This window comes from Saccopteryx bilineata, chromosome 2 (assembly GCF_036850765.1).
Source record: "Saccopteryx bilineata isolate mSacBil1 chromosome 2, mSacBil1_pri_phased_curated, whole genome shotgun sequence".
Lineage (NCBI taxonomy): Eukaryota > Metazoa > Chordata > Mammalia > Chiroptera > Emballonuridae > Saccopteryx > Saccopteryx bilineata.
In genome coordinates, this window is record NC_089491.1 from 14,875,766 (window position 1) to 14,891,856 (window position 16,091).

A 16,091-nucleotide genomic window follows, 5' to 3' on the forward strand; every position below is an offset into this window, starting at 1 on the left:
GTGCTCATAACTGCTTCACTTTACTGCCTTTTCAAATTATTGTCATATGGGAGTTATAATTAGTAGGTATCAAGCAAAAGGCAGTAGAGTTTATGAAAGAGTTAATTTTAAGTGATTCTTGAAATAAGGGATAGGTTTGAATATGTGGAGAGGAGAGAGCATCTCCAGAGGAACAGAGTGAGCGAAGGTTCAGAGATGGGACGAGAAGGAATATGCTCAGGGACAAAGAAGACTTTGAATTAGCTCTATAGAAATAACTGCTGAACTTGGTTAGTATGGAAGGTTATCCATTATAACTTCATTGAATAAAAAAGTTTTGTCTAAGAGTCCATATATTGTGTTCTTTTAAAAAATATTACTCTTACTTCATTCATTGGGAATACTGATTCAGGTTTCAGGTGAAAGTACATTAATAAGAAAATAATAGGGTAAGATTCTCAGCCTTTATGATAGAGATTTTAAATTTGTTCTCCCTGCCCTCCCCTTTCCTCCCCTGCCCTCCCCTTTTCAATAGTTCTGCCCCCACCAGTGTAATTTGGTTAGGTAACTTGTGATGAAATTGGTCCAGCAGGAGAAATTTGGATGTATGTTGAAATTCTGCCAGATTTTGGAAGAAAAATGTTATTTTTTTCTGGTCATTTTTAGTGTAGTCAAGGTGTTGCTGTGAAGTTGTCATTGGCACATTTACAGACCACTAAAAATAGCTTCCTTATTTACAAAAACCACACACACACACACACACACACACACACACATACACACACACACCCATATACACACACATGCAGTAGAAATAATGTGAAAACATGTAACTCTGTCAAAGAAATGTCATGCTTATATAGCCTAATAAAAACAAGAATATTGATTGAGATGGGAGGCTGATTCCTTTCTGAAGTTTGGTGCTGAAGAAATCTGAACTCTCCCTAGGTTTTGTAACTAACTTACCACTCAACCTTGACATATGCATAAAATAATCACTCACCTATATAAATTTATTCATTTGGTAAATTTACAAATTAGAAGAGGTGGGAAGAACAGAGAGAAGCTAACACTAAAGGTTAGGAACTGAAGAAATGTTAGAGGTATAGAGTTGGCTAAGAATATCTTTGTGGAATCCTTTGTTTTGACTTGTGATGACATAAAAAATTTTAAAGGCTAATTTCCTTTTCTAGAATAGGGAAACAAATTCCCTTATAACTTTCTATTTAGGACTGTGGATTTGCAGTTATCTAGTAACTTTTAAGAAATCATTGAAAATTACATCAAAGATTATTTTTTCCAAGCTATACTTTTATCAGAATGATGCCATTTTATATAGTGCTTTATCTATTCGGAGGTATAAATTGTATCATAGATTTCTCTGGGCTTTTAAAACCCAGGTTATAGCTATTTTGGAATGGGGGCTATTCCTAAAATATGTACAAGGTTTTGTATTATCTGCAGTTAATTTTAACTACAAGGTTTTGTACACGTTTGCAAAGTCCTATGTTAGTACTGTGTCAAACTATGCTGAAAATGCTTTTTTTCTGATAAAATGAATATAAATAATAGCATAAACTAAATCCTAACTGACCTTCAAATGTATCTGCATTAAAAGGCTAAAGCCAAGGATTTCTAAATATTTTCATCTAAAGAACTGTTTGAAATGTATCTAAAGAAAATGTTTTTCTAAATCCTTGAAATTGAGAAAGACATTAAAATTATGATTGGTTTTAACTCACTGATACGATGACCCTATAAACTGCTCATCTGGGATTTACCTTATTTTCTCACATAAGTTTCAATTCTCCATTAATTTCTTCCTGGGAAGAACATATTAATTTATGATTCCAGGTATAGTACAATTTTGTTTGACCTATGTAAGTTGCCACAGTTAACCATCTGAGCCTTAGGCTTTTGCCTAAGGGATTATTTATTATTTAAGATGTCATTTCTACCATGTGCTCTTGGTGTTATGTAGATAAGCATAGGCCTTACCTTTGGAGATTTACAATCCAGAAAAGTTACTGATATACAGACCCACACACGTTGGATTATAGAGTCAAAGAGCTAGAAGATGAAGAGTACTGAGAAGGTAATTGAGACTTGTTTGTAGGTTCTAGCAGGAGAGTGCAGCTACTTGTATACCCTTGACTGAAGAACGGTCCTCTCCTCTAGCGGGGAAGGTCGTCCTCTTCAACCAAACGTGCAGCTTCGGGAGGGACGCACATGGAGTGGTGAGGGAGGAAGGGGACACCCACCTAGCCAGCCAGATCAGCCAAATCAACCCTGGCGATCAGTGGGGTGACAAATGTCACAGCCAGATTGCCCTCACATCGGAAAAGGTAATTGAGAATGTAAATTTTATAATTCGAATGATACATGGCTTCATGTACTTTATATATTTCTCAATTTAAATGAAGTAGGGTAGAAAGTAAATTTGAACTAGGATTAATTTTATCCTTACAAAGTTGTCACAAACATTTATTAAGAAAAATAGAGTTCATTTTATTAAGAAAGCATTAAATCTTAGTTAATAATGTCTCTTTCTTTCTTTCTTTCTTTCCTTTGTAGAATACGCGTGTAACTGCTCTGTGGTCGGAAGCCTGGATGTGAATCGCTGTAACCAGACCACAGGGCAGTGTGAGTGTCGGCCAGGTTATCAGGGGCTTCACTGTGCAACCTGCAAGGAGGGCTTTTACCTGAATCACACTTCTGGGCTCTGTCTGTCATGTCAATGCAGTCTACGTGGAGCCCTCAGCATACTCTGCAACAGGTAAGCAGCAGATGAGAGAAGAAAGGTAATTTTATTTGATTAAGAAAACTAAGGCTCCTGTTTTCAAGGACCAGACTGATTTAAATGAAGAGGGAGATGGGCCATAGACTTACAAAATATTTCATATACTTTTATTTCCTCTTTTTATATATTATATTTAATGTCAAGATTACAAAACTTCTAATTTATAGATTTAGTTCCTTAGAAGTACATGGGTCACCAGTTTTGCTTTGTGATAGTTTTTCTAAATTTCATGGAAAAATATTATTGGAAAAGCAAACTGCTTTGTGGAAGCAATAAGTTCCAGGCATTCCAGTGGAAATAATCCTGTTTGTTACCAGTGGAGTTTCAGGAAATGTGTTCTTTGACTTATTTTTTTCTCTTATCTAAATTCTAGAACCGTTCTTTGCACAAGGTTTAAACTTGATAATACATTAATTTCTTTAGTGGAAAAAAGACTGATTTCACTCTATGTACCAGCACATTTTTGGGGATCAAAACTAGATTAAGTGGGAATGGTCTGAAAATTACCTTTAAAGTAGTATGTTGTTTGGAGGTGGCTTACTCTAGTAGAACAAAGCCCCAAGCCTGAGGATTTGCCTTCTTCTCACTGAAACCTTGTATGAGACCCTGTAGTTTTTTGTGGACCCCACTCAGAAAGCTGAAGAGACAGTGTTACGTAAAGAAAAGAATACAAGCTTTCGAATCAGCCTAACCTGGGTATGGATCCAAGACCTGTTGCTATTTAGGGGCTGTGTATTTTTGGCAAGTTATTTCATGTCTCTGAGCCTCAGTTTGTTCTTAGGTTGTGAAGGTTAAACGAGTAGAATGTATATAAAATCCTAACACACATCACTTGATAAATTCTGGTTTGTTTCAATTTCAAAGGAATATTGTTGGCTTAATGAGGGAATATTTTTAAAGAAGTTTTAGCACCATGGCAGAAAAGGTTCTATACTAAGCAGTAGATATTTTGTATGCTTTATAAATCATAGTGTATTACTGTACAGTATTGTATCTTATTGTATGTACTTCAAAATATAGAAGTGAACTTAATTAAAAAGTTTATAATTTTAAGTACAACAATAATAAATTTGTGATGCTTGTTATGTTTCATAGTCATTTGCCTCAATACTCATAACTCCCTTTTTTGGTTTGTTTGTTTTTTGTTGTTTTTATAACAGGGGCAGAGAGAGAGAGGGATAGATAGGGACAGACAGGCAGGAATGGAGAGAGATGAGAAGCATCAATCATCAGTTTTTCGTTGCGACACCTTAGTTGTTCATTAATTGCTTTCTCATATGTGCCTTGACTGCGGGCCTTCAGCAGACCAAGTAACCCCTTGTTCGAGCCAGCGACGTTGGATCCAAGCTGGTGAGCTTTTTGCTTAAGCCAGATGAGCCCGCACTCAAGCTGGCGACCTCAGGCCTTGAACCTAGGTCCTCGGCATCCCAGTCTGACGCTCTATCCTCTGTGCCACCGCCTGGTCAGGCACAACTCCTTTTATATAGGATATTATGTCACAAAGATAATAAGTGGCAGATAAAAAATTCCAAATTAGGTCTCTTAATTCCAACTCCAGTGTCCTTATCACCATGCCATATGGCTTTTATAATGAGAAAACTGTTAATCACTCTGTTGTTTGAGGTTGAGAACATAGTAGTGGCTTGCCATTGCTTCCTTTATTTCCCCAAAACATGGCTGCACAAGTTTATATTCAGAAGGTTCACATTTCTTACCATTGTAAAAGATGAAATTTGTTCATTCTGGTATTTAATAGCATGTTCAGTACTACTATTAGAATAAGATTCTGCATATCCATTTACCTTGAGTACTTTTGGAGAGATAGAAAAGTGTTTACTTCTAAGCCTTTACTTAAAAGAAGTCTTTAGAAGGAAGACATGGGAACTCTAAATCTAGCCCTAAGCACTACATTTCTTACTACCAGAAAGGAAGTTAAATTGACCTGAGACTCAAGGAACAGAAAGGGGAAGTTGCAAGACTATGTGCTTTGGCAAGAACATATGGTGAACTATGAGGAAATACCTTTGTATGTTGTGCTCTGCTATAAATTAGATGTAGGTGAGTTAAGGGGGAAAGAAAATTGTAGGCAAGCAATGTGAAGTGTAGCAGAAAGGAAGTGGAATCTGAAATTTGTAGACTTTGATCCCATTCTTGGTTTAGCCACTTATGAATTGTACAACCTTGATTAAGATGTTTGACTTCTCTGGAGCCTTAGTGCTTTCATCTGTAAAATTGGATTAATGTATATAACATAAAGGATTTTTATGTGAAGTGTGTGTGTATATATGTATACTCATTTAGTTGCTTACATTGTAACTGGCACATAGATTTAGCTCTATAATTTCCTAGGAGTTCAATCTGTTTTAAAAAAAGCAAAACAAAACTGAGGAACAGAATTGGTGATTTACAAATGAGGATAATTAAGTCAACCGGACTTGGCTGTGAGTAGGGATTGAGGTATTTGTTTTTGTTGGTAGGTTACAGAAGAAATTGTTCATTCTAACAGTAAAAAAATTAGGTTTTTTTTTTATTTTCATAAATAAACCTATTAAATGTTTTAAAATTGGACAGACTGTATTTTAAAATAATAATAATCATAGCTAAATTGAACACATGCTAGGCACAATCCCAAGGCCTTTGCATGTAATATTTCACTTAATTCTCACAGCACCCATGTCAGGTAGACACTATTATTATTCTCATTTGCACAGGGAAAAAAATTACAAATTAGGTAATTTGCCTCATTTACAAGGTAATAGCCAGTAAGTAAGAATTGGGATGGAAACATGTGCAATCTAGATTTAGAATATGTATTTCTATTTATTATACTAGTATATAGCCTTTTTCAAAATTTCAGATACTGAGCAAATTGAATACTATGCGAAACTTTGATGCTGTGATGCAGACCATTTGATATTTTATAGGAATTTCTTTTTCTTTTCTTCTTCTTTTTGAACAGAGACAGACAGAAAGAGGGACAGATAGGGACAGACAGACAGGAAGGGAGAGAGATGAGAAGCATCAATTCTTCCTTGCGGCACCTTAGTTGTTCATTGACTGCTTTCTCATATGTGCCTTGACTGGGGGGCTACAGTGGAGCGAGTGGCCCCTTGCTCAAGCCAGCAACCTTAGGCTCAAGCCAACAACCTTGGGCTTCAAGCCAGCGACCTTTGGGCTCAAGCCAGCGACCCTGCACTCAAGCTGGTGAGTCCATGTTCAAGCTGGATGAGCCTGTGCTCAAGCCGACAACCTCAGGGTTTCGAACCTGGGTCCTCTGTGTTTCAGTCTGGCTCTCTATCCACTGCACCACTGCCTAGTCAGGCTATAGGAATTTCTCATGATTGTGCTCTGGTAATTAGACCCTGACTCCAGTGTGATGTAGCTCATGTTATATAAATAACTTCTTGGTAAGGACCAACCCATTCCAGCTTAGTAGAAATTGAGAACATCAGAGGATGAGTCCTTCAATGAATAATTATCAGTTACAGTATTTATTATATTGCCATCTCTTTGCGCTGAGTCTGTTTTAATTTTAAAAGGTGATGAATAGAATTGATGACTCACAAAAGAAGTCTAAAAAATTTGGAGTGAAAACAATATTACTTTTGCTCTTGTGAAGAAACGTATAATTTATGCAAGACTAAAGGGTACACAACTACTAGAAGACTGTACAAATAGTGCTAAATTTCTAAGTACAGTAGTTTAGTGTGGGATAAGAACAGGAGCAAGCTGAAGTAACAAGGAGAGGCTTTTAAGAGAAGGTGGAAACTAAGATGTACCTTCCAAGTTATGATTTAGAAAGTTAGAGAGAGGAGAAGACCTTATCAGGAGGAGAAAACCATGTGAATTCAAGTGAATTTTATAATATTATTACGATGAGGTGAGAAATATGATCTCCTAACACCTACTCAAATTCTTTTGTTTTGAACTCCCTGTTCTCTTTTAAAAAATAAATACAAGTAAAACTCAGTTCTATCCTAATTCTCTCATACATTTAATGCCCATGGAATGAACAGCTGGCTTTTTAAAAATTTATTTTCATGTTCTTTATGCCTATATATTTCAGTAGGAGTTGTCTCAGTGAGGGTAGAGTTTGGCTACAGGATCCAGATGTGGGTTGAGCAATGTCTTTGTGTTGAAACACAAAGTCCTTTATGTATTGACAGATGGTCACCCCCTCACATTACCATTGATATTCCAACCTGTTTAACTGGGAAGGAGTTGGTTTACAGTATCTTAACTTTTCATTTTTGCTTTTGGAATTCATTTCTAATGTTTTCCTGATTTACATTTGGACATAGGTTTAATAAATGAATGAATAAATCACAGTATTTTATCTAGTGAAAGCCTGGCATTTTGAAAAAAAAATTTATTTATTTATTTATTTGGGTCCTTTCAAGCATTTTATTTGCATATATGTATTACATCCCTAGAAAAAGAATCCCAGGATTTTCCCTCCTGTGTGCTTTCATCTTGCTTCTTCATGGTCCATGATACCCGCTGAGGTTGTCAGTACAAGAAACCAAACTGACGAGACGGGAGCAGGTTGTTCTGCCATTTTTCTAGATCTTTGACTTGCACATCAAATCCGGGGCTGATTACTCCACATTTGTTTAACCTACTTGTGAGGTTCACAACAATTTTCCCAGCTCTGTGGTCATCAATAATTTCAAATTCACCAATATAACCATGCTTCATCATCACAGTTAGAAACCGGACGATGACTTTGGAGCATGGCCTAATGAGAACCTGGCGTTTGCCTCTCTTCTCAGCATTATTGATACCCTTGAGAGCATCGTCCAGGACATTCATGCACACCATTATGGCGGCACAGAAAGATCAAGCCTGGGATTTCTTAATATAGTTATTAAAATATTTCAGGGCTGACTTTATATCTAGGCCAGGCATCCCCAAACTACGGCCCGCGGGCCACATGCAGCCCCCTGAGGCCATTTATCTAGCCCCCTGCCGCACTTCCGGAAGGGGCACCTCTTTCATTGGTGGTCAGTGAGAGAAGCACTGTATGTGGCGGCCCTCCAATGGTCTGAGGGACAGTAAACTGGCCCCCTGTGTAAAAAGTTTGGGGACCCCTATATTTTTGTTTATTTTTAAAAATGTATTTATTTTAGGTTAGTATGCAAGATGCATCGTTTTAGAACATCTCTACAAGATAGCAAAGAAGTTCTATAGTGGTGTAATACCCTTTTCATAAAATCTATGGTTGCTGCAATACAACGTATTTTGAAATACTTATTTTTTACACTTTTAATTATGGGCCTGTGCCCCAGGATATAGAGTAAAATTTTACTCATGAAATAAACTTATGCTGAAATAAGGGTCAAATAGAAAGGTGGCAAAACCTCTAAGGTTCATATTCATATGGGCTTGGAAAATTGTTTTGTGTAATAATTGGAAGGAACAGCTGTTTGTGTAAACTCTCATTTATGACTTTGCCTGTAATTCTGAGAGATCAAGAAAAAGTCATTTGGCCTGACCTGTGGTGGCACAGTGGATAAAACGTCGACCTGGAAATGCTGAGGTCACCAGTTCGAAACCCTGGGCTTGCCTGGTCAAGGCACATATGGGAGTTGATGCTTCCAGCTCCTCCCCCCTTCTCTCTCTGTCTCTCTCTCTCCCTCTCTCTGTCCTCTCTAAAAATGAATAAATAAATAAAAAATTAAAAAGAAAAGAAAAAGTCATTTGATCCTAGGTACAATTAATAATTAAGGAAAGCTTTTGTCATTTTATTCACTTGTTTCTTTTTAAAATAATTAAAAAAAAATTTTTCTGAAATGAGAAGCAAGGAGGCAGAGAGACAGATTCCCGCATGCGCCTGACCAGATCCACCTGGCATGCCCACTATGGGGTGATGCTCTGCCCATCTGGGGCATTGCTCCACTGCAACTGGAGCCATTCTAGTGCCTGAGGCAGAGGCCATGGAGCCATCATCAGCATCTGGGCCAACTTTGCTCCAGTGGAGCCTTGGCTGCGGGAGGGGAAGAGAGAGATAGGGAGAAAGGAGAGGGGGAAGGGTGGAGAAGCAGATGAGTGCTTCTGTGTGCCCTGGCTGGGAATCAAACCCGGGACTTCCACTCGCCAGGCCAACGCTCTACCACTGAGCCAACCTGCCAGACCCTCACTTGTTTCATTTAATAAAGACATTGCATTTGCTAATTATGTGTCCAAAGACATTAATTACCCTGTGCTCAAGAAACTTACTGTCAGAGGAAAGATAGAAATGCAAACAAAATATGAATATTTATAAAGTACACAGGCAATTCAGGGAGGTCCTGAAAGAGGAAGTTGCATCTAAATAGAAACTTGAAGGATTAGTAGAAGTTTGTATGAAAGAATAAAATATCTTTAGTAGATTGCAGGTGGCTCACTATTTCTTGAAGGCAAGGAACACTGGTAATGTGGAAAGAAGGGGTTGAAGGAGAGTGAGGAATGCTAAGAGATGAGACTTTTGTCTATTTTTTTACTGTTTTATCTCTAACACCTAGAACAGTGCCTGGTACAAAGTAGACTCAGTAAAGACTTGATGAATGAACAGAAGTAACGAATGAAGAATAAATAGGGTCTAGCCCTGAAGGACCAACTTTGCCATGTAAATTATTTTATCCAGTGAAGAATATTGAGGAAGGAGTGACATCAGATTTGCTTTTTAGAAAAATTATGTATCTGAAGTTGGGTGAATAGAGTGAGCTCATGCAAGGAGACCAGTGAGAAGGCTATTATAACAATCTGAGTAAGAGAGGTTAAAGGATTGATCTAAGGCATTGACGTTGGCATTGGCAATGGTGCTGGAGAGGGGAGAACCAATGTAAGAAATATTTGGAAAATAAAATCTATGAGATTAGATAGTTGATGTATGTGTAGAATAAGGGAGAGGCAGAAAAATAACTCCAATGTTTCTTTCTGACTCCATTAACTGGATAAAGAATACAGATAGATAAGCAAGTTGGAGGGACATGATGATCATGTTAGACTTCAAACATGCTCATTTTGAAGTGACTAAGGGACATTCATATAGAGATGTCCAGCAGACAGTTGCATATACATGGTGTACCAAAGTCAAGAAATCTTAACTAGCATTTTTTTATGCTATTTTAGAGGAAAACAGAACAAAGTCTCATTGTTTTAATTTTATTAAAAATAACTTTATACTATACCCCTATTATTCTTGCAATTATATCAATCTCTAATTTAAATTACCTTTTTTTTGTACACTTTATTATTTTTTTCCTTGAAGGTAGATTTTTATTTTATTTGTTTTTTAAATTTTATTTATTTGTTTATTTTTTTACAGAGACAGACAGAGAGAGTGATAGACCGGGACAGACAGACAGGAATGGAGAGAGATGAGAAGCATCAGTCATTAGTTTTTCGTTCCACATTGCAACACCTTAGTTGTTCATTGATTGCTTTCTCATATGTGCCTTGACTGTGGGCCTTCAGCAGACCAAGTAACCCCTTGCTGGAGCCAGCGACCTTGGGTTCAAGCTGGTGGGCTTTTTGCTCAAACCAGATGAGCCTGCACTCAAGCTGGCGACCTCGGGGTCTCGAACCTGGGTCCTCTGCATCCTAGTCCAATGCTCTATCCACTGCGTCACCGCCTGGTCAGGCTTGAAGGTAGATTTTTAAAAGGTAGCCATCTTGGTCAAAAGCAGATAACTGACCTCTGTCTTATCATGATCCATTTGTTTCAATCAATATTTGAACAGTGCCAAATTGTTTTTATTTCTTGATTTGTGAGAGAGAGAGAAACACTGACTTGCTGTTCCACTTATTTATGCATTCATTGGTTGACTTTTCCGAGATCAGATGAGATGGGCTTGCTCTGGGTGGTATGGCCGTAGACAGTTGGTTGACTCTTGTATGTGCCTTGACCAGGGACCAAACCCACACCTTGGTGCATTGAGACAGTACTCCAACCAGCTGAGTTGCCCAGCCAGGGCCACATTTCTATCTTAAATCCTCCATTCACCCTGGCCGGTTGGCTCAACGGTAGAGCATTGGCCCAGCATGTGGATGTCCTGGGTTTGATTCCCAGTATGGCACACAGGAGGAGTTACCATCTGCTTCTCTACCCTCCCCCTACCCCTTCTCACCACTCTCTCTCTTTTCTACTCCTACAGGCGTGGCTCGTGGCTTGATTGGTTTGAGCACATCGCCCCTGGGCACTGAGGATGGCTCCATGGAGCCTCTGCCTCATGTGATAAAAATAGCTTGGTTATGAGCATGGCCTCAGACGGGCAGAGCATCACCTTAGGTGGGGGTTGCTGGATGGATTCTGGTTGGGGCACATGCAGGAAGTCTGTCTCTTTATCTCCCCTCCTCTCACTTGGAAAAGAAGAAGAAAAATAAACCCTCCATGCAATATAGGACATGATCTGCCTTCCTAGTCTTCTAATTATTAACTAGATAATCAGCTTTAGTCAAATGAATGGAGAAAAAAAAACATAGTTTTTCCCCCTCTAGCTCTTGGTGACCTTTGTGAACATTAACATGTCTCAATGAATTGACATAGTGCTGTAGATTAAACACCTTACTTCCCCTAAACCATGTTGCAGATTTTTCTATTTTTGTATTGTTTCATTTTTATTAAGCTACTCCTAGGTCAGTTAGAAATTTTTAAAAGAAATAAATTTATATTTTGTATTTTTTCCGAAGTTAGAAGCAGGGAGACAGTCAGACTCTTGCATGCACCCCACCAGGATCCACCTGGCAAGCCCACCAAGGGGCAATGCTTTGCCCATCTGGGGCGAAGCTCTATTTCGGCTGGAGCCATTCTAGCGCCTGAGGTGGAGGCCATGGAGAAGTCCTCAGTGCCTGGGGCCAACATTGCTCCAGTGGAGTCCTGGCTGCAGGAAGGGAAGAGAGAGACAGAGAGGAAGGTGAGGGGGAAGGGTGGAGAGGGAGAAGCAGATGGGTGCTTCTTCTGTGTGCCCTGACTGGAAATCGAACCCGGGACTTCCACATGCCGGGCTGACACTCTACCGCTGAGCCAACAGCCAGGGCCTAAAAGAAATAATTTAAAGTTTTGTTATTGATATATTAAAACATCAAGCTTTTTTGAGAAGCTCCCCAAATCTGTTGTTATACATATGCTAGTAGCACAGATAACCAAATTCATACAAATGCAGTATTTGGTACCAAAGTATTTATTTGTTAAACAAAGTCTGTGTAGGATTCTTTAATAGACCTTGTAGGGGAAATAAAAGATAAATAAAACAGTGGGAAGACCAAAGGCACTTCTGGTCTAGTAATGTCCCTAAGAAACATATATATATGTGTATATATATATATTATACATATACATATATATATATATATATATTTACAATAAAAAGTAAAAATTGACCTTACATCATAAAACATAAATGTAAATGTTAGAAACTGGGAGATATCAGTTATAGCTGGAAATATCAGGGATGATTTAATTGAAGAGATAACTTTTTTTTTTTTTTTAAGAGATAACTTTTTACTTCAGTTTTGAAGAAAGGAAAGGATTAGCCCTGGCCGGTTGGCTCAGCGGTAGAGCATCGGCCTGGCGTGCGGGGGACCGGGGTTCGATTCCCGGCCAGGGCACATAGGAGAAGTGCCCATTTGCTTCTCCACCCCCCCTCCCTCCTTCCTCTCTGTCTCTCTCTTCCCCTCCCGCAGCCAAGGCTCCATTGGAGCAAAGATGGCCCGGGCACTGGGGATGGCTCCTTGGCCTCTGCCCCAGGCGCTAGAGTGGTTCTGGTCGTGGCAGAGCGACCCCCCGGAGGGGCAGAGCATCGCCCCCTGGTGGGTAGAGCGTCGCCCCTGGTGGGCGTGCCGGGTGGATCCCGGTCGGGCGCATGCGGGAGTCTGTCTCACTGTCTCTCCCTGTTTCCAGCTTCAGAAAAATACAAAAAAAAAAAAAAAAAAGAAGAAGAAAGGAAAGGATTTCGACAGAAGTGGGAAAGGTCGTTACAGAACAGGAAGCAGCAAGATTAATGTCTCAGAGATGTGCTTACACACAGGATGTAATATAGAAGAGGACGGAGGGCAGAGGAGATAAATTTGGCAAATCCTACTGGGGTCAGGTCACAAAGAGTCTTAAGGACTAAACAAATGATTTGGATTTTACTCACAAAGCAATTTTTAATCAGAAGAAAGGTTAGCACTGTATTGTAGCAGTAATAGAATGGATAGTTGTAAATATGGGGAGATCAGAGACAATGAAAACCAGTGAGGACCAAAATTAGAGTGATAATAGTGAGAATGGGTGGAATATTGAGACAATGGAGAATAGGAACAATGGTGATATGCCCCATGTTAGCAGTGTTTCTGTGCATAATTCTCTAGAAAGTTTGTGATTTTTCCATTAATACGTACACACAAATCTAAAGGTAGTTTGTATTTCTAAGTTGAATTTGGGGATCTGCTCAGTCCCAGGGCTCCTTCTCAGGCTCATACCCTCTCCCTGGGCTTCCTGTCCTCCCTTTGTTCCAGGTTGCAGGAATTGGATCCCCTCTCCTGTGCTTCAGGAGTTGCTCCCAACCACTGTATCCCATGGGGTTTTTATTTCCCCCCACTCCCCCAGCCTTGCTGCTGAATGTCAAGGAGTGTCCCCATACCCATGTTTTGTGTTGCTAAAAAAATAAATCCAAAGGCCCTTCATTTTTTAAGAGGTTCAGAAATTATTCTTCTGTTGGATAAAGAAGATGTGATACACTCACACACACAGACACACACACACACACACTACTACACAATGGAATACTACTCAGCTATGAGAAATGATGACATATTGCCATTTATGACAGCATGGATGGACCTTAAGAACATTATACTAAATGAAGTAAGTAAATTAGAAAAAGCTGCCTGACCAGCCAGTGGCACAGTGCATAGAGCGTCAGACTGGGATGCGGAAGACCCAGGTTCGAAACCCTGAGGTAGCCAGCTTGAGCACGGGCTCATCTGGTTTGAGAAAAAAACTCACCAGCTTGAGCCCAAGGCTCCAGCAAGGGGTTACTCAGTCTGCTGAAGGCCCGCAGTTAAGGCACATATGAGAAAGCAATCAATGAACTGAGGTGTCGCAATGAAAAGCTGATAATTGATGCTTCTCATCTCTCTGTGTTCCTGTCTGTCCCTCTCTCTGACTCTCTGTAAAAAAAAAAAAAAAGTTTATATAACTGACAAACTTTTCTACAAACATGGTTCAAATATCGGCATACCTATTTTTTCCCAATTACTCTGACATTCATATACCTCAGTAGCATGAATCCAGTGCCTGCCTTTTGAGACAACTCATTCTCTAACAATTAATTACTAATGTTTCAGTGACTCTAGGACTCAGTCCTCCTCTTATAGTGAAAATTGTCATTTGTCACTTCTGCATAGAATTGCTGAATTGAGGCCTGGCCCTTAATAACCTGACAGATGATACTCACTCACTATGAAACTTTTATTGGTCCAGAAATGTTGGCAGCAACAATTCTTTGAGGGAAGATGAACTACTACTCCCTTACTGCCAGTTCTTTCAAAAATGCTCTAGGCCCTGGCCGGTTGGCTCAGTGGTAGAGCATTGGCCTGGAGTGCAGAAGTCCCTGGGTTCGATTCCCGGCCAGGGCACACAGGAGAAGCGCTCATCTGCTTCTCCACCCCTCCCCCTCTCCTTCCTCTCTGTCTCTCTCTTCCCCTCCCGCAGCGAGGCTCCATTGGAGCAAAGATGGCCCGGGCGCTGGGGATGGCTCCTTGGCCTCTGCCCCAGGCGCTAGAGTGGCTCTGGTCACAACAGAGCGACGCCCCGGAGGGGCAGAGCATCGCCCCCTGGTGGGCAGAGCATCGCCCCCTGGTGGGCAGAGCATCGCCCCCTGGTGGGCGTGCCAGGTGGATCCCGGTGGGGAGCATGCGGGAGTCTGACTGTCTCTCCCCGTTTCCAGCTTCAGAAAAATACAAAAAACAAACAAACAAAAAATGCTCTAAATTGGAGCTCCAAAGTTATAGGTGTTAACCATCATTTCCTTCAGTTTATACATACAGACACATCCCAGTGTGCAAGCCAGCTCCAAGAGTACTGGTTGAGGACATTTTATAGTATCTTCTACCTAATAAACCCCCCCTCCCCCTTCCTCCCCATTCAAAAGGTCTTGGTAAACCCTCTCTAAGGACAGGGGGGCCTGTTCACCATATACTGACATGATAAAGGGAAACCTAACTTAAATGATTTTTTTACCCAATCAGGAGGATCTACTTCAAGGTTATTTTCTATCTGAAATGGCAAAGCAATTACAAACTTCTCTTGCTAAAAAAGAAACTACAATTTAATCTCTAATTAAGTATCTCTCTGATAAAACATTTTGCTACACTTAAGTTTAAAGACCTTAAAAACATATAGTATTCTTTTGATCTGTAGTTTGACTTCCTTCTTAAATGAAAGTGCCACACAATGTGGTCAGTATTACTAGATTATTACTACCACTATCTACCCCCAGAATGAAGAGCATTAACATTTACTGAATGTTTGTTACGTGCCAAGCCAAGTGCTTTATATGTGCTATCTTGTAAGGATAAAATAATAACTGATTAAAGTGGTATTATTTTACAAATGAAGAAACTGAGATTTGAGTAATTTGCCCCCAAACAGACAACTATAAGAGGCAGAAACAGGCTTAAACCAACACCTGTCTGACTATACTGCCTTCAGTCGATCCCAGGGTCTATTGATTGAATGGCTATACCTCTACTAATTTTCCAAATAAGTATGATAACCATACTAAGTTTAGCTATCTTACAGACAGATTCCTAGCATGAAAAATTATCATTTGCATGATCAAGATAATATCTCAGTAATAAGTTATATATGGCTATCATGTAGTCCCTAGTAATATGCAATGAGAAGGGCATGTTACTTCAGTGATATTCTTCCCTAAAATTTATTACCTCAGTCTAATTGTGACAAGACATCAGAGAAACTAAAACTGAGGTACATTTTTCAAAATACCTGGCCAATACTCTTCAAAAGCTTCATGATCATAAAAGACAAGGAAAACCTGAGAAACTCAGATTGGAGGAGGCTAAGGAGACAAGGCAAGCAAATATAAGGTGATGTCCTGGATTGGGTCCTGGAGCAGAAAAGAGACATTAGTATAAAAATTAGAAAAATCTGATAGTTAATAGTATTATGGCACTGTTAATTTTAGTTTTGATGAATATACCATGGTTATATGAGAAATTAACATTAGGGAATGTTGGGTGAATGATATGCAACAGCTATCTGTATACTATCTTTATAACTTTTCTTTAAATCTAGTATTATTTCAAAATAAAAAGTTAATAG

At 39.4% G+C, this 16,091-nt stretch overlaps 1 protein-coding gene and 1 pseudogene across 1 annotated transcript in view; one reads left to right on the forward strand and one right to left on the reverse strand.

Moving 5' to 3' along the window:
- The window catches only part of MEGF9 (multiple EGF like domains 9), a 106,036-nt gene that overhangs the window by 50,682 nt on the left and 39,263 nt on the right, over positions 1-16,091 (forward strand). Inside the window, exon 2 of the mRNA XM_066256375.1 lies at positions 2,554-2,755. Coding sequence (XP_066112472.1) covers positions 2,554-2,755 — 202 coding nt within the window. The remainder of the gene's footprint in view (positions 1-2,553; positions 2,756-16,091) is intronic.
- LOC136322762 (small ribosomal subunit protein uS8-like) lies at positions 7,209-7,603 on the reverse strand (annotated as a pseudogene).